This window comes from Mustelus asterias, chromosome 3 (genome assembly GCF_964213995.1).
Source record: "Mustelus asterias chromosome 3, sMusAst1.hap1.1, whole genome shotgun sequence".
Taxonomy (NCBI): Eukaryota; Metazoa; Chordata; class Chondrichthyes; order Carcharhiniformes; family Triakidae; genus Mustelus; species Mustelus asterias.
This window is the reverse complement of record NC_135803.1, coordinates 95263508-95287425: the sequence shown is the minus strand read 5'-3', so window position 1 is coordinate 95287425 and position 23918 is coordinate 95263508. Positions and strand designations below refer to the sequence as shown.

Here is a 23918-nt window from a genome sequence, read left to right as displayed (position 1 = left end):
CTTCTACCCCTGGTGTGTGCTGCTGGTAAGACAGGGCATACCCTTGGATAGTACTGGAGGAATCTGGGACTTTGACTGTAAAGTATATTGGTCTGGCTATTGGTCAACTAGTCCATAGGACAACTTCCCAAAATGGCACAGACCCCAGATGTTAGAATGGAGGACTTTGTAGTTTCTGGTGCCTAGGTCAATGTTGAGTTGTCCCAAGTTTTGATTTATAGCAGCCTTGTGCAACTGAGTGACAATTTCTGAGGGTGGTAAAGAGCCAACCCCATTACTGGGGATCTGGGGTGAACACACATAGGCCAGACTTTCCTTTCTTGAGGACTTTAGCGAACCAGATAGCTTTTTAACAAAAACCCAGAAGCTCCATGATCATCATTACTAGTTTTTTATTCCAGATTTATTAATAGAATTCACATTTTTCCAGCTACCATGGTGGAATTTGTACTCATGCATGCTGAAACATTAGCCTCAGCCTTTGCATCAATTATTGAGGAACATTATCACTCTGCTACACTTCACTCTGACCAATTTAATTTAGCATTCATGCCCTCATCCTGCAAGTTTGCTTATATTTGGTGTGGTGCTCTATATTCTTAACTGTACCCATCATTCCCCTCACCACCCCAGCCCCAAAATTTTGTATCGTCTAATTTCAATGCTATTGCTCCAATTTCTTTATACGGTGAATAAGGGCAACCCCACATAGATCCCTGCAGGATACTACATCTTATATTCTGCCAGTCTGTGAAACTGCCCCTAAATTTTATCCCCTACTTTCAGTTTTATAACTATCTTACAATCTATTCTCTTATCTGGTTCCTGATGCCACTAAATTTTATCCTATGTCATATGTTCAAAGACCTGAAAAGATCATGTGAATCATACCACGTCCACTTAATTGCCCTTGTTGACTGTTTCTGTTACTTTTGCAAATAATTCAATAAGACTGGATAAAAATAGCCTCCCTTTTAGAAATTTGTGTTGCTATAATTACATGTTCTCAATCTCTAGATATTTTGTTCTCTGATCTTTTAGCAAAGATTCTCGTTTCCTACCACTGATATTTAATCATCTGGCCAAAAATTCCTCTATTAATTTGATCTCCCCTTTTAAAAAGAGGAATCACATTGGCTGTTCTTTGTCCTCTGACAATATTTGTTTCACTATTGAATTGTTAAAAATGAATATTAGCACTTTGCTGATCTGTTGATCTCAGTGAAATGAAAAAAGACAACTTTTAAATAATTAGTTCATTATTTGCCATAGATACACATTCCTTAAGGAATAAAAAACCTCATGGGAAAAGTGTTTCAATGGTAGCCACCAAGATAAATTAAGGATAGTATTAGATTAAGGGAAGAGGTTTATAATGTTGCCAAGAAGTATGTCTCAGAATTAGAAGGATTTTAGAATTCAGCAAAAGATGACTAAGAAATTCATAAAGAAAGGGAAAGTATGAGTAAACCAGTGTAATAACAATAGGTATGTAAAAGGAAGGGATTAACAAAGTAAATGTGGACTGATCAGTGACAGAAACAAGAGAAATTATATGAGGGAACAAGGAAATTACAAAAACATTAAATGAAAATATTGTATTCATGGTAGAAGGCACATTACTGCGCTGAAGCTGTCACCAAGTTCTGGAATATGAGTATGCACGGTCAAATGCTGAAATCCAGAAACTGCCGTAAGTGATTTGATGCATCTCCAAAGAGTGTGCGTTTGCGACACAGTGAAACTGCAATCAATTAGGCATGAACAAATGGACAAGAACTTTGACCGTCTTAGTCTCACTGTAACAGCTTTGAGAAAGTTACATCCTGTTGAATGAATCTAGGTTTTTAATAGTGTGCTCATTTCATAATTATTAACAAATAGTCTCATTGGTTTTGTAAGAGTCATTTTATATTTGTTGAATCTCAAATTTCTCCATTATAAGACATTTCACATCTTTAAATACATTTTTTGAAGTTTGTTTGTAATATTTTAGCTTCCACCTTAATCCTATTGCAATGTCCCAATCATTAAGTTCATTATTTATAAAATTTAAAAATTGAGAGTGAAGGAATTCGGTAGTTTTTACTTCCTCATTTGCTGTCTGTGAGAAGACTTCAATGCTTCTGTCTACTTGATGATATCCCTGTTGCTGGACACCTGGACACTTCCTTCACTTGACAGCAAGTTCAAGTTGATATTTGGAAAGACAAAGCCTGAGGCACAGAGGTCACTAGATATTTGTTAAGTTTTTCTTGATGATCAGTGATGAGAGCCATTCTTTTTCCACTGACAACAAATTCCAGCTCAATAAGCCTGAGTAATGAAAAGCAGAAAATGTAAGCAGTTATAGAGATGCAGAGAAAAGATGAGCCAAGACCTTGAAAAGACTTTTAGATGAAGAGATTTTTTCCAAAGTTCCTGCTGATTGGAAGATAGTAAACGTCGACCCCCTTTTTAAGAAGGGAGGGAGAGAGAAAATAGGGAACTATAGAACTGTAAACCTCACATCAGTAATAGGGAAAATGCTGGAACCTGTTAAAAAGGATGTGATCAGTGGACACTTACAAAATAGTGATTTGATTGGGCATAGATGACATGCATTTGAGTGAGAAATCATGTTTGATTAACCTATTGGGGTTTTTAGAGGATGACACTACCAGAATTGATAATGGGGAGTTGGTGGATGTCGTGTATTTGGATTTTCAGAAGGCTTTTGATAAAGTCCCCTACAGGAAGTTAGTTAGCAAAATTAAAGCACATGGGATAGGAGGTAATATACTGGCATGGATTAAAGATTGATTCAGAGGCAGAAAACAGAGTAGGAATAAACAGGTCATTCTCACATAAAATAAAAGCAAAATACTGCAGACGCTGGAATCTGAAACAAAAACAGAAAATGCTAGAAAACCTCAGCGGGTTTGACAGCACCTTTGGAGAGAGAATAGAACCAATGTTTCCTGATTCTGGTCTTATCTCCTGGCAGCCAGCCTGTCAATAAAAACTAAAGAAGTAAATCTTCTGCTGTTAATGACCTCCATGTCCCTAGGATTCTAACCCCCATTATCGCACCCCCCATGCAATTCCAACCTCTTCATAAGTGTCAGGGCCAAAATGTTAATTGGAATCACTCTTCAAGAACAGCAAATGCCTATATTATCAAAATCAACGGCTTGCTGATAAAATTAACTTTGTATTCCAGCGTTCTTTCCAATGTGCATTTGCAGTGTATTTTCAATGCTTTGTTGAATAGTAATGAGCTTCCTGTTGTTTAGGCTTTATTTAGACCTGTAGCCATGATGGTCCCTGACTACGCCATGATTGCTGAGATTTCTCTGTACTCCTTTGGGTTTAGCAACGCCAAAGTTCTTGCAAAGAAAATCACTACAACTTTCAAACTCTCCTCTGAGCAACTCAGTTCACAGGTAAATTAGTAGATTAAGAGTAACAATACTACTTTTACAGTTCATTAACTAAGCACCCCTCTGTATTGAACTGAGTTGAGTATATTGGATTATCTAAAGAAAGGTTATGTTTTTGTTTCCCAAAACAAATGCTAAACAACAAGACAAAGTGATATGAAAGGAATGTAAATATGTTATTAGGCCACCTGCATTCAGTGCCATCATGACAAAAGTGGGAGGTCTTGTGGCTCAGTTGATAGCATCCCAGCCTCTGAGCTAGAAGTTCCAGGTTCAAATCCCATTTTAGGATTTGATGGCCATTAGCAAAGATGTGCCATATGAAGATACCCCAGTAACATGCACTTGTTTACTGCGTGTCCATCATGTTTCATAGATGGAAAGATGTTGGATCTATAAACCTTTTGTTACAAGACACATCTGCTGCATTAACAAAAGTTGCATTATTAAAGGAAACAGCTGCTGGGATGCACCATTCTGGCTCCTAACCCTGTGGCTTTCCGTCATGCAGAGCACCGTGCTGCCTGTCCTGAGAACAGCACAAACAGCAGCCATTGTTGCATGAAGTTGGTTTAATAGGGTGTAAGCACAACATCCAAGGGATAGCCAAGATTGTATTATTTGTTCCTGGTCTCCTACTTGATCCCTCCCCACATTAAACAACTGAGAACAGTGAGAAACTAAATCTGTATCCTCCCACCGTCCCAGGAGAACCCCCCTGTTTAAAGCACTTTTCATGTTTCCTACTTATTTTAATGAACACATTGTGTAATTTTTGAAATACAAACAGAACATTCTGGAAACATCAGGGGTCAGGCAGTATATGTTAACAGAGTTAATGGGTTAGATCTTATGCTTCCCCAAAGGGACATTACAAAATGGGATTGGCATGTAAAATCCTCTGGAAGGCCTTCTTGCCATCTACCTACCCATGTCTGGCCTGTATGAAATTTTCCAGGAGCGGAGCAAGCATGGGCAGCTACCCACCTTTGGGCTTGGTGGGGCCACTAAGGCCACTTAAGAGCCCCATCTCGCCACTGCCAGCATTTACTCATGGCAGGATGAGGCCCACATCATGCGGGAGCCGTGGCAGCTTTAGCTGTGCCAGCTGGTGTTGGGCTGGGGGGGTGAACCTTGTTTGTGGGTCCACTGAGCCCATCAGAAGCACCACCTATCAAAGGTCAGTCAACCCTTAACCCTCCTTCCTGACTTCTTAAAGCCAGCTCCCTCAACCGCCTCAGCACGAACCCAGAGTACTTGCCCGGGCCTGCAGTTTTAGCCATTGCAAGCTCTCCCATTGGAGCTGATGGGGCTACATAGCTGCTAGCCAAACCAATTAGGCAACATAATATAAAAACAAAATACTGCAGATGCTAGAAAATCTCAGCAGGACTGACAGCATCTGTGGAGAGAGAATAGAGCTAACGTTTCCAGTTTGGATGACCATTCGTCAGAGCTAATTGGCCAACAGCTGTCTAAAGTGGGATCTCTTCACGAAAGGGTGGAAATCTCATCTTAAAGCCTCGTAAATGTTTCTCCCTGCATTAATTTGCTGCGGGGCAGTTGTCAGGATCATGGAGCACCCCATAAGATCTAGCCCAGTGTTTCAGATCGATGACTTTTCAGTAGGATGCAGCATCAGCATTATTTTCTTTTGTTCCCGATATGTTTAATTCACCTGCATTATGTGTCACTGTCCATTAACTTAAGGGATTGAGCTGGGAATGATTTCAAAGGGTTGCTTTAGTTGTGATTGAGCTTAAGGTAATGCATAATATTTCTGAGGGATTCAAAGAATGACATGGCAAATACTGCACCAGCAATGTTCCACTGCCTTCATGCACAATGTGTGGTGTCAAGCGTAATGATTAACAAAGGCTTATAGTGATTATTAATTAGTGTTTCCGCTACAGGATCATTATGACTTTGGAATGAGAGCTGTAAAAACTGTGATCTCAGCTGCAGGAAACCTGAAGAGGGAAAATCCCAATATGGATGAGGTACTAACTCTAATGGAGCAATGTTCTGGTCATAAAATTATTTAGTACTTCATCAGTTTTAATCTTTGGTGTCATTAATAGCTAGAAATATATTATAAGTAGAATAATAATTAACTAGAGTGTACTATACAATGAATAATAGGTATCCAGAATATATTATGAAGGATAATGGAGAGTCCGAGAGCAGTTCATGTTAAGTTGTCACAGTGTATTGAAAGAACTAGGAACATAGAGTATCAGATAACTGAGAGTATATTGGATGCAATGGAAAATATTACATATAAAATAAAAAAGGCAAGAGTTGTACTGAATTTAGAAAGGAGTGAATTGTGAATAGGATAATAGTTAGCAAGGGGTATATTGAATATCACAAAGTAAATTACAAATGGAATACAGAGTTTATGGAATTTGAATTAATAGGTGGCCAGAGATTACATCTCTAGGATATTAGATCAGTCGAATTTATTGCTTATAAAGAAAAATAAATAGATGGAAGTGTATTGAAAAGTAAACAAAAAAACTGAAAGTGTATTGAACATAGCAAAGTAGGAATGGATTGCATTGAAAATATTGTTTTAGATGGTTCAGTTGGTATTCCTATCTCTAAGTCAGAAGATTGTACATTCTACAGAATGTATGCTTGCACTTCAATGTAACATGGAGAGAGTTGGCCATTTACTCTACTGGATGTGTTTGATTTGCTGCGTGACCGTTTCGGAACATCTGATTTGAGGAAGGCTCAGGCACAAGGCCTACTTTTTCTTGAAGTAACATTGAAAATGGGCTTCTGTGGCATGAGCAGTGGTAATTGAGTGAGTGGGAGGGGACTGAGAAAACTGCATTAGGTCTCTAGCTAAATTAGGAATCGTTATTAATTGTCAATATTATTGACAATAACATTGTTAAGATTTATTTACATTTAAATTACATTGTTAAACAGATAATATGTATGTCTTCACTGAGGTTATTCATGAAGGCCTGCCTTCTCAACCTTGCCCCTTGCCTGAGGTGCTGTGATCCTCATGTTAAAATCAGGTTTGGAAAGCCTAGAAGGCAATCTCAAATGGCAGATTGCTAAACTTGAACAGTTTGGTGCACATTCATACACATTAGTACACAGCTGTGAGATGTAATCCCTTTGTGAAGGAAGGATTTTTGGCAGTAAGTGTTGTTGCCTCAGCTTGGGTGCAATACCTTTTCATTGGTCATTGGGCCGTGAGGCTGATGGTCCTCTGATATTCTGTCTCCTCTATTCAGCCTGGCAAAAGTAGACTCAGTCAGGGCTACCGTTACCCTTTGAGGATTGTGCTCTGTGGTCAGTTCTCAGCTCCTGGCAATGTCTAGCACTAATACAAAAAGGGAGGTCTTGTGGCTCAGTTGATAGCATCCCAGCCACTGAGCTAGAAGTTCCAGGTTCAAATCCCATTTCAGGATTTGATAGCCATTAGCAAAGATGTGCCATATGAAGATACCCCAGTAACATGCATTTGTTGGACGGCACAGTGGCACAGTGGTTAGCAGTGCTGCCTCACAGCGCCAGATCCCCGGGTTCAATTCCCAGCTTGGGTCACTGTGTGGAGTTTGCACATTCTCCCCGTGTCTGCGTGGGTTTCCTCCGGGTGCTCCGGTTTCCTCCCACAGTCCAAAGATATGCGGGTTAGGCGGATTGGCCATGCTAAATTGCCCCTTGATGTCAGGGGGACTAGCTAGGGTAAATACATGGGGTTATGGGGATAGGGCCTGGGTGGGATTGCTGACTCGATGGGCCGAATGGCCTCCTTCCGCACTGTAGAATTCTATGATTCTCTGCAAAGATGAATAATATTTAGGTACAGAGTTTGCTACCAGCTCTATTAGAGCATATACATATGAAGATAGTGTCACATGAGCAACACAGACATAGCGCAGTGTTGTTTCCGAAAATTATTTGGGCAGCGGGTTCCTGACCCTCAATTGAAAGTCCCAGCCACTTCGTCTGAAAAGGATATATAGAAATTAGCACACTAGTTAGTTACTTCTAAGAACTGACTTTTAGAACAGGGTGGCATTTCTCTGCTTGTATGCTAATGCAAATGAGAACTTCATTTTTTTCCCTGCAATTTTATGCACTCCTATGTCCATCAAGAGGACAGATATTTACTTGCAGATTTGTAGGAAGTAACTCAATTTTTGGCGGTCAACAGTTTTGGCATTGAATTGCACAGGAGTCAAAATTGGACTGTGACATGTTTGGCATTAAATCACAAAGACCCAGGATAAAATAAACATTCCTTCTGTTGCCACATACGTAATACTAGAAAAGAACTGACATGTTGAATTTGACAGTTCCTGCCTGCTTTTAGCTGCCGGATTTCTTGCACCCTGGAATATGCAGCCATTTAATCCAAGTGGCTGCTAAATTCACTGCAATTCACTAAGGGCCCTTCAATAGCACCTTCCAAAACCACAACCTCTACCACATAGAAAGAAAGGTTCTCATAACAGATGTATGAGAACCCCTCCAAGGCACACACCAACTTGATTTGGAATTATATCACTGTTCCTTCACTGGACCAGAATCCTGGAGCTCCCTTCCTAACTGCGTTGTGACTGTACCAGTGTACTCTACAACACATGTACTGCAATGGCTCAAGAAGGAGGGTCACCACCACCAAGGACATTTAGAAAAGAGTAATGAATGCTGCCCTAACCAGTGACATCTTGTAAATGAATAACTTTTAAAAATAAATCTGAGGCACACAGTCTCATTAACGTACTAAAATTACTGACCTGCCCCCTAACCAATTGCAGTTATCCTACAAAGTTAAAGTTCTCTCTCAGCTCCCACCAATTCCCCTGGAGCTGTTTATAAGATGTCAGGGACCGCCCCCAGGCTTTACTATCGCTTATAATTTTACTTTCTGTGGGATTTTGTAGTTTTCGCTGAGCCCCTTGCTGCTAAATGTGGTTTAGAAGTGAATATAGTGGTACATGAACCTACATATAAGTGGATTCACTGGAGGATCCTTGCAAACACTGAAGCCCCATTAGACTCAAAACATAGCAACTGTATACAAGTTCCATCAATGATCATGAAAATATGATGTCCCATAGAAATAAACTGTAGTTAGAGGTAATACAATGTAAAAAGCAATCTACAGATCTTTGAGTCTCAACCTGCCTTCTTTAAAATAAAACTTGTATTTCAGGAGCTGATATGTTTGAGAGCCATTCGTGATGTAAATGTGCCCAAGTTCCTACAAGATGATCTCAAACTCTTTGATGGCATAGTGTCTGACCTCTTCCCCAAGATCAAGGAAGAAGCTATTGACTATGGCAATCTGGATGCATCCATTCGAAAAGCGTGTGCTAAGAAAAATCTTAAAGATGTTGATGGTCAGTTACTTTTCACGTTAAAAAAGTCTTTTAATAAGTGGGGATCAAAAGAAAAATGTGAATGTTTGAAATGCTTAGCATATACAATGATTTCATTGATCTAAAGTAAAAAACAAAATATAATTTTGTAATTAAAAATCTTGGAGTCAATTTTACTTACTCTCTCCTTTGAATCACCCAAGTTGCACCATTTTGTGTTGCCCATGTTTTCCAAGTTTTACCGTGGGTACAGTTAGACTTGCACCTGTATGAGATACAGTTAGAGTTGGTGGCAAGTTAATGAGGCATGAAGTGACATTCCTAATTGTCTGCCTCACTTCATAGGAGTAACATGGCATCTCTGCACATGAAACATGATACTGCAATTTGCACCTGACTCCTGCCAACCAAGGACTCCCTGAGGTTCCTGAGAATAATGAGAAAGCTGAGGCTGAGGGCTCTTTCATTTTCAATCAACCTCCACATTCCTCCCAGAATATATAAATACAATCAACACCTTCTGGTGGCCAATCTCCATTGGGAACAGAAAGCCCAAAGCCCTGAGATGCTGACGGTTTCTCCTGCCTTTCCACAATTAGCCCTGCCAAGAAATCCAAGGGATGTGCTTATCACAATCTTGATCTACATAAGTAGAGGATCGTCAATCTGTTTTGCACTGTGCTACATTTTATTTTCTATTGTCTTCCATCCCTAATTGCCCTTGAGAAAGTGGTGGTGAAATGCCTACTTGAACTACTGCAGTCCATGTGGTATAGGTACACCTACTCAGAAGGAAAAAACAGTAAAATGGGGAAATAAGATTATGAGTCTGAACTTGTCTTATATGCTTTAAAATAGAACACCAGTAAAATGGGGCAATAATACTGGTCTGAACTTTTTTTTTTTGACCCAGCATCAGTGAAGGAATAAACATATATTTCCAAGTCACGATTATGAGCGGCTTGGAGGGGAATTTCCAGGTGGTGGTGTTCCCATGTGTCCTTGTCCTGCTAGGTTGTAGCGGTCATTAGCTGTCAGGTAATGCCTAAGGAGTCCTGGTGAATTCCTGCAGTGTATCTTGTAGATGGTACACACTGCTGCCACTGTGTATTGGTGGTGGAGGGTGTAACTGTTTGTGGATGGAATGCCAATCAATCAGGCTGCTTTGTCCTTGTCAAGCTTCTTGAGTGTTATTGGAACTGCACCCATCCAGGCAAGTGGGGAGTATCACACCCCTGACCTTTGCCGTTTAAATTGTGGACTGGCTTTGAGGAGTCAGGAGGTGAGTTACTTGCCATAGGATTCCTAGCCTCTGACCTGTTCTTGTAACCACAGTAGTTATATGGATAATCCAGTTTAATTTCTGGTCCTCAGTAACCCCCAGGATGTTGATTTCACCCCCTCTAAGTTTTGAGTCAGGGTGGAAAGGGGAGGGGAAAAAGTGGCACTATGTTTTGTATTTGGAATTTGTCAATAGTATTCAATTTATTAAAGGCATTATACCTAAAAATTTAACTTATCTTCAAGGTGTCACATTGTCTGAAAACTAAAAATAGTTGTGATCGGCTCAAACAATCTTATGTGTTAAGTGACCAATCGATTACAAAATTGATGACATGAAAATATATCAACAGTGTAAATGCCATCAATAAAGAGTGTAACCAGCTGAAGACAGAGGGACACATCTCTCAGGTTTTTAAAAATATGTTACGGACAGGAGGGAGTTTAATTTCAACCAGCCCTGATTTCCCCTCTCACCACCCATCCATAAACAGAAAGGTGCTCTTGATTTTTGATTTCTCTCTTTATAAGTGGTGATGTATTTCCCCCAACCCTTCAGTTTTGGAATGATCCAATCCTCTATTAATCACCCAATAGCGAATTTGAGATAGGATAAAATCAGAGTATTTGTTTATTTTACACACTCAAAACGTGGAAAAAGGGTCTGCAACTTCCCCTTCCCCTCCACCACTTTTTAGCAGTCATACAATAAAAGGAATAAGGGGGAAAAGAAGAGGTACAGGGTAGATTGCAACTGAATTTTGTTCTGTTAACCTTCTATGCAAGCACTTATTAATGCAAAGGCAGTGGCCACACTCCAACACCTCACCTTTAGGCTGTCCTTCAGGTTTCAATGTTGATAGGTTTTCAAGCAAGAAGGAATTGGAATTGAGCTCTATGCTGTCCTCACTTGAAAGCCATTATTGCTAGTTAATTCCATCCCTGCCTCTGTAGCCCAGAGGCACAAAAGCCAATTCAAGCTCAGGTAAAATGAACAATCTAGATCTGGCAGCAGTCAAAATTCTGACTTGCGCAATTCCACACTAGGCACCATATATAGAGTAGAATTTTACATCTACCGGGCGGGTGCATGCTCAACTCAGAAGAAAATTAAATAGCTTATCCTGATGTCATCGCACACTTGTCAGGTGCAGATCAGCAGCGCACCTGTGGACAATAATGGAGTTTGTTGAGGGGATTAAATCACCCATGGACCAGAATTTAGCATTGTTTGTGTGATTTTAAGTTCATCGCCTGGGTAACACCAGCAGGTAGGCCCAACTGTTTTGAGCTTTTTTCATTCAAGGGCAGGATAAAAGGGAACTAAAACAAAGGCTGGCTGAGGGTTAGGAGTTTCTGGGAGTGAGGTACGGTGGTGTTTCGGAGTATTGAAAGAGTGTTTCCTGTGTTGGATTCATCACAATGTGGAACTAACAGTACATTGCTGTCATCTGGCAACAGAGGTTTGGGTCTCTCTGCCAACCTTTGCACATGGGTGAACCCTAATGGCAAACCTGCAGATGGGTGTTGTATACTCAGCATGGAGCACTTCCTCCTTTGAGGAGGAAAGGGGACAAGGAGAGAGGAGGTCTGGTGGTCTCAGGCATCCCCTCCAGCCAGAGGTACAGGCACAAGTTATCAAGGCCAACAGACCGGGCAAGGAGGATGCCCCCACAGAAGACACCACTACCCTGTTGCCAGAGTGTACAGGCAATGATCAAACTACCTCAACATGACAAAGGACCAGAGCTGCAGGAGACTCTGGCTTTCAAGGAAAGCCATGACAAGCACCTGCCAGATGATTGGGCCACCGATAGCTGCCAGTGTGTGGGTGGACACCCAATGCCCATGGCTCTGAAGATTACATTGGCACTTTTATGCCTCTGGATGGTTCCAGATAGCTGTATGTGATTTTGTGGAGTCTCATAGTCAGCTGCACACAGCTACATCAAACTGGTCACTGATGCTCTGTTCAGGTATGTGAGAAGCTTCATTCATTTTAGGACAGACAAAGCCAGCTAGGCTGGGCGGGTAAGAGGATTCACTGCCATTGCAGGGTTCCTTGACATCCAGGATGCCATGGATTGTACCCATGTGGCCATCAAGATGCCAGCTGCCCAACTAGGTGCCTTTGTGAACAGGATGGGTTTTCACTCTGAGCATTCAGATGACCACAAGACCCAGATTCTACAGATCTGCAAGATACACAGGCAGCTCATACGACACCTACATATTCACCACTTGCAAGTGCCAAGCCTCATCACCGCTCTAGCTCTCTTGGACAGGTGGTTGATTGGTGACAATTGAAAAGTTGGCTGATGACACCTATCAGGCACCTGAGGACTGACGCTGAGAAAGATACAACCACTGCCATGCATCCACTAGGACGGTGATGGAGATAAGGTTCAGATTCTTCGACCGATCCAGGGCGCTCTGCATTAACTGCCCAAGAGAGTATCGCTCATAGTCATTGTCTGCTATGCTTTCCAAGACGAACCCTCTTGCTCAGGGCAACGCGGATGCTGCAGTATCTCTCTCAGAAGTGGACTCCAATGTCGAGTCAGATGCAGATGGCGGGCAGCCATAGAGCAAGGTCAACAAGAGTGCCATCAGGAATCTTCAGGGGGCAGGGACACAATGGAGTCTGTGATTCAGCAGTTTTCCTCTAGACTGGCATTCCCTGCCTTCCTGCCTACTCAGTGGGCATCACCTCAATCTCAGGCACCTAACATTTAACTATTCCATGAGCCCATTGCCCTTGGACTAAAGACTGAAGCCCCAGACCTTTCTCAATTGGCAATGATGAAGCTGACAGAAATGGAGGACACAAGACACTTTTGGCCTGAGTGCACTAAGTGATTAATGGTGAAAACATTTACATGAAACAAATCAAAGCAAACGCATTCTGAGTCCTGTGTAAGGAAGAGGAAACAAAAGCACCCAGTGCAAACCCTTAGTTGTGATTAGTCTTGAGCTTACGTTTGTGTGTGCTATATCAAGGTGCCCCCACTTTGCTGACAGTGATATTGGAGGTAGGTTGATGAATTTGGTACCCTGCTGGAGCAGGTGACCTCGGCTTTTGCCCTCTGTCCGGTAGGATCTGAGCAGGCACTGCTGGGTAGAGTATGCTCAGTGACATGGTTGGGCACTCCTCCATCGCCATAGACTCAGAGGATGGTGCAGTGACTGGCTGAGAGGTGGAGGAGCTGCTGCCCTTATCCGGGATGCTGTGAGAAGTGTCCACAGAGAAAAGCCAGATTGTCAGGCATTGAGGTGCATCCTCAACTCCCTGCTCACTGCTGAAGGATTGGCGAGACTGTTAGCTGCATCCTTCTCTTACTCAGGCACTGACCACCTGAGGTCAGTGCCTGTGTGAGGGTTTGCAGGTCTGATGGCGATCTCAGGAATGCCTCATTTTATTCCAAGAGCTGCCTCTCGACCAGAGTCGCCACTCTGTGAATGGATGAGGCTGTGCACTCAGAGTTGAGAGCCAGCACAGCACTCGTGCTACCCAAGGTCCCCTCCATGACAGAGACCATGGCACACAGATTCTCCTCTGCCAGACCAGCCCACGCATCCCACTACACATCCAGCATTTGGCATCTTATGGATGACTCCAAAGGCTGATCATCTTCCTTGAACTCAGCATGGTCCTTGTACCCAGCAGTCTTCTGACTGCTGGCAGGCGGACTGGGCAGCCCCTGCCTCCATAACCTGCATCAGCAAGCATACTGTGTCCTCACTGTGGTGCCCTACTAATTCATTCAAAATGGTTATGCCCACTGACATGCCAGTATTGGTGCGGGTGCTTGGTGCGGAGAGATGATGTGCTGCGGGTGCATCTGCAAAGTACCCCATTTGGAGTGTTATGAGCAGTTTTGGACTCCATATGTAAGGAAAGATGTGCTGGCCTTGGAAAGGGTCCACAGGAGGTTCACAAGAATGATCTCTGGAAATAAGAGCTTGTCGTATGTGGAACAGTTGAGGACTCTGGGTCTGTACTCATTGGAGTTTAGAAGGATGAGGAGGACCTTATTGAAACTTACAGGATACCGCGAGGCCTGGATAGAGTGGACATGGAGAGGATGTTTCCACTAGTAGGGAAAACTAGAACCAGTGGGCACAACTTCAGGCTAAAGGGACAATCATTTAAAACAGAGATGAGGAGGAATTTCTTCAGCCGAGAGTGGTGAATCTGTGGAACGGTTTGCCGCAGAAGGCTGTGGAGACCAGGTCATTAAGTGTCTTTAAGACAGAGATAGATAGGTTCTTGATTAATAAGGGAATCGGGGGTTATGGGAAAAAGGCAGGAGAATGGGGATGAGAAGAATATCAGCCATGATTGAATGGCGGAGCAGACTCGATGGGCCGAATGGCCTAATTCTGCTCCTATGTCTTATGGTCTTATCTAGTTGGCCTCTTGGCTAACTCTGGTTGATGGCTCATCTGAGGGATGAAAGCATTCAGAGACATAATTCATGTCACAATGGCTAAATTTTCAGTGCATTCTGCCCTGTGCGATTGGTATCAGTTATATAGAGTTGTCCTAGTTTCCGGCACACAACTGAAGTCGCTTTGATGAATGAGACACCCATTCATCACTTTCACCCTCATTCTATCACGATTCAGCCCACTGGGCTCTTACCTTCCTCCAATATGGCAGCCTCTCTGCGACCTGAGGACCTCCCTCCTCGGCCACCCTCGAGCTCCAGAGCTCCCAGCTCCTGGCTGCTGAGCATCACAAGGTTTGGTATCACCGCCAATGGCAGCTCACTCATGCTCGTTGTGATTTTGTTTCTCCTGGAAGTAAGTGCAGAGCTCCATTGAATACTCAACCCTTCACATCCAACGCCATTCCATGCTGTCCCCCAACTCAGATCACCCCTGAGAGATTAGAGAACGTCACCACCTCTTTGAGCACCCAGGACTTCAGATCCTTTCTCCAGCCTTGAGACACAGAGGCATATGAGTGCTCTTGGACTTTCTGAAACCTACAAGCTTGATTGCAGCAATGTATGGGCACCCTTCCTCTGTTCCCATACTGGACAGTGCCCACTCAGAACTCACCCTTGCCAAGCGGGAGATTGAGGAACAGATATGTAGGCAGATTTTGGCAAGGTGTAAAAGTAACAGGGTTGTTGTGGTGGGAGACATTTTAATTTCCCCTATATTGACTGGGACTCACTTAGTGCTAGGGGCGTAGATGGGGCAGAATTTGTAAGGAGCATCCAGGAGGGCTTTCTGAAACAGTATGTAGATAGTCCAACTCGGGAAGGGGCCGTACTGGACCTGGTATTGGGGAATGAGCCCAGCCAGGTGGTCGATGTTTCAGTAGGGGAGCAGTTCGGGAACAGTGACCACAATTCAGTAAGCTTTAAGGTACTGATGGATAAAGACAAGTGTAGTCCTCAAGTTAAGGTGCTAAATTGGGGGAAGGCTAATTACAACAATATTAGGCAGGAACTGAAGAATGTAGATTGGGGGCAGATGTTTGAGGGCAAATCAACATCTAGCATGTGGGAGGCTTTCAAGTGTAAGTTGATAGGGATTCAGAACCAGCACATTCCTGTAAGGATGAAGGATAAGTATGGCAAGTTTTGGGAACCTTGGATAACGAGAGATATTGTGAGCCTAGTCAAAGAGAAAAAGGAAGCATTTGTCAAAGCCAGGAGGCTGGGAACACACGAAGCAAGTGTGGAATACAAGGAAAGTAGAAAGAAACTTAAGCAAGGAGTAAGAAGGGCTAAAAGGGGTCATGAAAAAGCATTGTCCAGCAGGATTAAGGAAAATCCCAAGGCTTTTTATACATATATAAAGAGCAAGAGTGTAGCCAGGGAGAGGGTTGGCCCACTCAAGGACAAAGGAGGGAATCTATGCGTGGAGCCAGAGGAAATGGGCGAGGTATTAAATGAGTACTTTGCGTCAATATTCACCAAAGAGATGGACTTGGTGGATGATGAGTCTGGGAAAGGATGTGTAGATAGTTGAGTCATGTTGAGATCAAAAAGGAGGAGGTATTGGGGTTCTTGAGAAACATTAAGGTAGACAAGTCCCCAGGGCCTGATGGGATATACCCCAGAATACTGAGAGAGGCAAGGGAGGAAATTGCTGGGGCCTTGAGAGAAATCTTTGTATCCTCACTGGCTACAGGGGAGGTCATGATGTGGAGATGCCGGCGTTGGTGTTGTTAGACTTCTTACAGGGGAGTTTCCAGAGGATTGGAGAATAGCCAATGTTGTTCCTTTGTTTAAGAAGGGTAGCAAGAATAATCCAGGTAATTACAGGCTGGTGAGCCTTACATCAGTGGTAGGGAAATTATTGGAGAGGATTCTTCAAGACAGGATTTATTCCCACTTGGAAATAAGTGGACGTATTAGTGAGAGGCAACATGGTTTTGTGAAGAGGAGGTCATGTCTCACGAACTTGATTGAGTTTTTCGAGGAAGTGACGAAGATGATTGATGAGGGTAGGGCAGTGGATGTTGTCTACATGGACTTCAGTAAGGCCTTTGACAAGGTCCCTCATGGCAGACTGGTGCAGAAGGTGAAGTCGCATGGGATCAGAGGTGAGCTGGCAAGGTGGATACAAAACTAGCTCGGTCAAAGAAGACAGAGGGTAGCAATGGAAGGGTGCGTTTCTGAATGGAGGGCTGTGACAAGTGGTGTTCCTCAGGGATCAGTGCTGGGACCTTTGCTGTTTGTAATATATATAAATGATTTGGAGGAAAATGTAACTGAATTGATTAGTAAGTTTGCGGACGACACAAAGGTTGGTGGATTTGCGGATAGCGATGAGGACCATCAGAGGATACAGCAGGATATAGATCAGTTGGAGACTTGGGCGGAGAGATGGCAGATGGAGTTTAATCCGGACAAATGGAAGGTCTAATACAGATAGGAAATATACAGTAAATGGCAGAACCCTTAAGAGTATTGATAGGCAAAGGGATCTGGGTGTACAGATACACAGGTCACTGGAAGTGGCAATGCAGGTGGAGAAGGTAGTCAAGAAGGCATACTGCATGCTTGCCTTCATCGGCCAGGGTATTGAGTTTAAAAATTGGCAAGTCATGTTGCAGCTTTATAGAACCTGAGTTAGGCCGCACTTGGAATATAATGTTCAATTCTGGTCGCCACACTACCAGAAGGATGTGGAGGCTTTGGAGAGGGTACAGAAAAGATTTACCAGGATGTTGCCTGGTATGGAGGGCATTAGCTATGAGGAGAGGTTGGAGAAACTTGGTTTGTTCTCACTGGAGCGACAGAGGTTGAGGGGAGATCTGATGGAAGTCTATAAAATTATGAGAGGCATGGACAGAGTGGATAGTCAGAAGCTTTTTCCCAGGGTGGAAGAGTCAATTACTAGGGGGCATAGGTTTAAGGTGCGAGAGGCAAGGTTTAAAGGAGATGTACGAGGCAAATCTTTTACACAGAGAGTAGTGGGTGTCTGGAACTCGTTGCCGGGGGAGGTAGTGGAAGCAGATACGGTAGTGACTTTTAAGGGGCGTCTTGACAAGTACATGAATAGGATGGGAATAGAGGGATATGGTCCCTGGAAGGGTAGGGGGTTTTAGTTAAATCGGGCAGCATGGTCGGTGCAGGCTTGGAGGGCCAAAGGGCCTGTTCCTGTGCTGTAATTTTCTTTCTTCTTTGTTCACAGAAGCTCATTGAACCTTTTCCAGAATTGGATTCAGGTATACTGGACCAGATCATGCCCGCTGATCTCGGTCCAGGTATCCTGGTGAGATGGGTCGCCTCCTCCTTCCATCCTTTGGCACCTGGATATCCTTCCTGCCTGGCCTCCACCAGGGCCCTAAGACAATCGACTGGAAAACGAAGGGCTTGCTGCCCGCCAGAGTTTCCATTCCGCCTGCTGCATCTGCTTGCATTGACCATTCTGCAACTATGAATGTGATGCCACCTTTAAACTTTTCAGCAGGCTGCCATTGGCCACAGAGCCCATCATGCACTCGCCCCCTCCGACCTTACTGACAAAATATGGCCATTAATCACACAATATTACAAGTTTCAGTTGATCTCGGGCAGGGATTTGCAGCCCTCCGGTTCCACCTGACGAGCGCGCATGTCATGTGTGAAATGCTTCCCATGGAAATCAGGTTGTTAATGATGGGTTTAACATTGATATGCCATCATTTTCAGGATGAGAAATCCAATAGATTTTCTATATTGCAAAATAGAATGTTATTAAGAAAATGGAATTGAAAAACAAATTCAATATCTTATTTCTCATTAGAAGCAAAAACCAATAAATTATTGTTCATGATATTAGTTTGCAAATAAGGGGGGAAAAATAGTTTGCAAATGGTGCTGCACATATGCTGATTTTTAGTGGGTCACTACTACCTGTGCAGCTTTCTTCAGTGATATCAATGAGAAACCTCTGGGTGTCATGCAGTTAGCAGCCTCTGGCACTGACTAACTCCAGAGAATAAATGTAAGTCTGCATACACTACGTGAACAAATTTCTTACCCAATATCTGTTAATATGATGATTCTATTTTGCTATTTAATGGAAGGTTTAAAATAATGAATTAAATCCTGTAAACGTAAACCAATATCAGTAACAATTGTTTGTGGGATATAGGGCCCGATTTTATCATCAAGTTGCGCCTGTTTTCGGGCGTGAGGCAAGTAGTGCGATCCGCGCCCACCTCCGCGCCGGTTCCCCCTTTACCAAGGCACGAAAATGGACACGATCAGGACTGTGCCCAAAATGGGCGCGACAGCCATTTAAATGCATTTAAATTGAATTAATGGGCTGCACGTCCAACTTTACCAGCACTTCCCCTTTACCACCACATTCGCCAATCCTGAATCGGCGCGAAACAGATATGCTCCATAAAAGTCCTATTGGGGCACTCCACCAGTGAGGAGGTAAGTGCGGAGCGTCCGATGGCTCTCTGCTGTTCACGGGTGTCCTTTCGTTATGGCCATTTTCTTTCTTGGGTCGGTGGGGGCTCTGCGAGTTGTGGGGGGGCGCTGTTTCTCAGCAGGGTTTCCGATGTCCGATTTTCAGCACGGATCTGGGTCATAGCACTGACCTCGGCTCTTGTGGTACTGCTGGGTCCTAACGCACTCAGCTCACTTCCAGCTGAAGGCTGTGCACAAAGCCCTTGCAAATAGCACTGCTGCAGCCTCTCAACTTTTCAGGGAGCTGTGATTGTGAGAAACATGTGGCTGGGGGAGTTGGGGGGGGGGGGCAGTGAGTGTGGGGAGCATGTGGTTGGGGGAATTGGGTGTGGACAGTGACTGTTGATGTGCTAGGGGCAAGCAGTGTTCCTTAGCCTCTACATGTATTCCTCTACATCCCCCCCCCCCCCCCCCCCCCCGGCCCCCCCACCCACCCAACCTTCAAAGTGACAAGATGTCTTTTGCAATGTAACCGATCGATCTTGCTGTTCTTTTGGTTGCTGCTGGAGCTGAGGAGGAGGAGCTGGAGGAAGAATTGCGGGCACAGTAGGCCCAGGCATTACCACTTGCAGGAGTAGAGGGTGACGACGATTTACTAGGATGCTATCGGGACTTGATGGTTTGAGTTATAAGGAGAGGCTGAATAGACTGGGACTTTTTTCTCTGGAGCGTAGGAGGCTGAGGGATGATCTTATAGAGGTCTATAAAATAATGAGAGGCATTGGTCAGCTAGATAGTCAATATTGTTTCCCAAAGGTAGAGGAGTCTAAAACTAGAGGGCATAGGCTTAAGGTGAGAGGGGAGAGATACAAAAGGATCCAGAGGGGCAACTTTTTCACAGAGGGTGGTGAGTGTCTGGAACAAGCTGCCAGAGTTATCTCCTGCAACATTGTCACACCAAAGTGGTGGGCCTGGGTACTCTGTGTTAGCAAGTTTTTTGGCAGGGAGGATGGTGATGACGACTCACTGAGCACCATTATGATGATGCCCTGGTGCAAACTAGTCTGACTCCTACCTGAGCTCCGCATGCACGCTGGCCCCCCGGGTCCACATCTGTATAGTGGGTAAGGGATTTGAAACCCCCATACAGGGCCATGGGGTGGGTGGGATGGGGAACAGGAGGGAATCGCTCGTGGGGTCTGGGGAACAAATGGCTTCCTTTTCTCAGTGACGCAGCATTGAGGGGCCTCCCCGACTTTCATCAACACAAAGCATCCCTCCAGCGATCGTCAATGGAAGGGGATTCCTATTCGAAACAAATTAGTCACAGGTGGTTGGTGAAAAAACTTTTAATTGCAATAAAGGTTTAAATAAGACATTCTAACGTAAAAACTTGTGAACAGAAAATGTAAAGGCGCTTAAATATCTTTCTAACTAGTGCAGCCCTTCACCCGTGCCATCTCAGTGCAACTATAACTTCCTAACCTTACATGGCCTACCACGACATCTCAGTGACTCCCCAGAATGTACATTGGAGGTGGAGGGGGCCAGCTGCCTACCTCGCCCCATTGCTTGTGATGTGCGTGGTGAGTGTCTTCTGGAGGCCCTGGACTTGAGGGCCCTGGCCTGCTTCCTGGTGTCTGGGATGTTTCCATGACACTCTCTTTATTCCGCTGCCCCTGAGATGCCCCAGTGTCAGGAAGGGGGAAGTCAGAAGGTGTGGCCACAGCCACAATCTCCTGGCTGGAAGGCCCCGGCTTCAACTGGAGCCCTTCCTCCTCCCTTGGGGTTCCTGTGGGCCCCTGCATCACTCCATGGGTTGGTGGTGCTTCTGCAGTGAGCTCCAGAAGCTCTAGCGTCATCTGGCACTGCCAGTCTTGGAGAACCACCTGCGTCCTACCCATGGTGGTCGCGCCCTCTGCAAAGGCCATTTGAGCCGGGGCCACCTATCAATGGCCGCAGCAAGTGCTCTCTGAGACTGGGCCACGCTCCGCAACCCCTCAGGGGCGCTGCTGTAGCCCGCCATGTCTCAGCGCTGTCCCACTGGGTCTCCTGCAAGCTCTCGAGACTCTCAGCCATGGGCACAGAACCTCGAGAATCCTGTTCAGTCCCTCAGCTGTGGGCCGCTTTAACTCAGCTGCGGTCCTCTGGGACTCTGCTGTGACCAGCTATGACTTGGCCATCGCTTAGAGCCTACCACTCATGGTGAGAATCCCCTGCCCCAGGCAGATGCCTCCCTTGCAGTGTTGGCCTGGGAAGCATGCAAGACAGGCAATAGCTGATCTGCCTGAAAGCTTTGGGACGCCTCCCAACAGCCTTGCAGTTGGTTCAGTGTGGCCATCAGCCCCTCCTGCATTCCCTGGCTCTGTTGCTGCATCTCCAGCAGCTGAGGGAGAAGTGATCTCAGAGGACCAGCATGTAGCCTGGGGGCCAGCTGAATCCTCTCCTCCAGCAGGCCCCCGCATGCCAGAGGCCTTGGACGTTCCCTCCTCTGCCTGATGTACATTATCAGATGTGTCGTGTTCACCAGAAAGTGACCCAGAAGCCTCACAATAACTGGACCCATTGACTTCAGTATCTGGGATGGTGAGTTGTGAGGTGGAAGCTGACGCCAAAACGGTGCCACCCTCCGAGGTCCCTTCACCCATATCCTCCGAGGACTGTCCGAGCTGTCTGGACCAGGATGGGCAGGAGCTGCAGTACGGGCCTGGAGTCCAGAAGGCCCCGGGGTGTCCGGGTGTGTCCCTACAACACAGGACACAAGGTTAAGTGCAAGGGAGGGAGAGGAATCTGGGATGCCAAGCATGTCATAGAACTCATAGAACCCCTACAGTGCAGAAGGAGGCCATTCGGCCCATCGAGTCTGCACCGACCACAATCCCACCCAGGCCCTACCCCCACATATTTACCCGCTAATCCCTCGAACCTATGCATCTCGGGGCAATTTAAACCTGGCCAATCAACCTAACCCGCACATCTTTGGACTGTGGGAGGAAACCGGAGCACCCGGAGGAAACCCACGCAAACACGAGGAGAATGTGCAAACTCCACACAGACAGTGACCCAAGCCGGGAATTGAACTCGGGACCCTGGAGCTGTGAAGCAGCAGTGTTAACCACTGTGCTACCGTGCCGCCCATGTGATTCACATTTCTCCATTGAACATAGAACAAAGCACCAAACAAATTACAGGCCCTCCAAGCCTGTAGTGACCAGGCTGCCCATCTGATTTGTAACCCCCTACGCTTCCGGGGACCATATTCCTCTATTTCCATCCTATTCACATAGCTGTAGAGACGCCCTTTAAAGGTCACGATCGTATCTGCAACCGCGACCTACCCCGGCAGCAAGTTCCAGGCACCGACTACCGTCTCTGTGCAAATAAACATGCCTCCTATATCTCCTTTAAACTTGCCCCTCGCACCCTAAACTCGTGCCCCCAAGAAGTTGCCTCAAAGTGAGTGGAAGAATGACAGGTGCTCACATCTTGACGGCAGCCCAACCATGCTGTTGCTGACAGCCGACATCTCCCCTTCTCTTGAGAGCTCCAGTGCCCGCTCCTCAAAGGGAGTGAGGACCCAGAGGTCTGGCTCACCACCCCCTATCTTCGCCCTCTCACGGGTGTTATGGTCAATCTTCTCGTGTGGAGACAGAAAGAGCCATGAAAGAAATGGTGGCGTGATTCCTGCAGTATATCAGTTGGTGGCCCTTAGAGGACAAGTGCAGTGGGGCTCTTGCGGGGCTAGGAAGGAGCTGCTTGGGGGTCAGGAGCTGGAAGCATGCATGCTGGGGATGGGAGGATCTGCGGGAGATTTGGGGGAAGATGCAAGTTGGGGTTCAGCACTCATCCTTGCTGCACGGATGAGGTCTTTGACTTTTTTCCAGCATTGCTTCCCAGTTCAGGGAGCCAGTGCTCTGGCACTGACCGAGATGGCGACTTCCTCCCAGGCCACATTTCCATCAGAGCCCCTGGGTCTGTGTCCTTGTGGGGGGACGAGGGTGTCCCGCCTCGCCTCTGGCTGCATCCAGTAGCCTCCCCAGGTCACCCTCAGAAAATCGGGGGGCTGGTTGTGCGCACATTTTGTGCAGGAATGCCTGCCTGTCCATTCTTGAGTTTTTAATGGAGTTGCCCCTCGTTAGGGCAGATCAGCTGCAGGCAGTTTGGCAGAGCATTCCAGCAAGTTACATGCAGTTTGCTTGTTAGCATTGAGGAGAAGGCAAGTGAGCACTTGCAGGTGTGCTGATGGGGAGGGGGTGGGATGGATTAGTGCCTCAATGATTGGGGACAGGGGAGAGAGAGCGAGGTGTCACACAGCCATCGGAGTCCGGAGGAGATAGGGGCCTTGTGTGGGATGGTCCAGGGTGGGGGTGAGGGGGATCACCCTGCCTGATATCTGGAGGAGGGGGGGGGCGGGGGAAGGTGGATCTCTCTGCCTGAGATCAATGGGGGGGTAGGGGGTCCGCTGCCACTCTGCCTCAGATCAGCGGGAGGGGGATGGGGGGTCCACTGCCACTCTGCCTGAGATCGGTGGGGGCAAGGGAGAGGGGCCCACGATCGGTCTGGGTGGCGGAGGGGGTGGGTGGATAAGGGGGGCAGTAATATTGTGGGGGGTGGGGCAATGTCTGTGGGGGGCCAGGGGGAGGCATTATCCAGCCCGGGAGGGATGTGGCAGGGGAGTGTTACTCTATCTTTTTATTGCGCATGCGCAATTGGAGGCGCCGATCGGAGCTGCAGGGTTTTGGGCATGTTAAGCCCCGCCCACAGGCTTGTGCAGCGTGATTCGGAATGGCTGATATTTCTTCAGGCAGAGTGCGTATGGGGCACCTGAGAACGGGTCTAAAAGTCGGATCTGGAACTCTCCCAGTTTCAAGTCTGCCCAGCACTTATACTCAAAATGGTGAAACCAGGCCCATAATCTCTGAAGATTGAGATGATGATCTGGTTCAGTGAAAACATGACAGGTAATTTCCTGACTTTTTGCTTCTAGTAAG

The 23918-nt window shown here is 45.6% G+C and overlaps 1 protein-coding gene across 6 annotated transcripts in view; it reads left to right on the top strand.

Annotated features, from left to right (window-relative positions):
• The window catches only part of dnah1 (dynein, axonemal, heavy chain 1), a 510234-nt gene that overhangs the window by 270349 nt on the left and 215967 nt on the right, over positions 1 to 23918 (top strand). For all 6 annotated transcript variants that reach the window (XM_078209369.1, XM_078209371.1, XM_078209370.1 and 3 more), the window contains 3 exons: positions 3276 to 3425; positions 5336 to 5422; positions 8611 to 8797. In XM_078209369.1, the coding sequence (XP_078065495.1) occupies positions 3276 to 3425; positions 5336 to 5422; positions 8611 to 8797 (424 nt within the window). The remainder of the gene's footprint in view (positions 1 to 3275; positions 3426 to 5335; positions 5423 to 8610; positions 8798 to 23918) is intronic.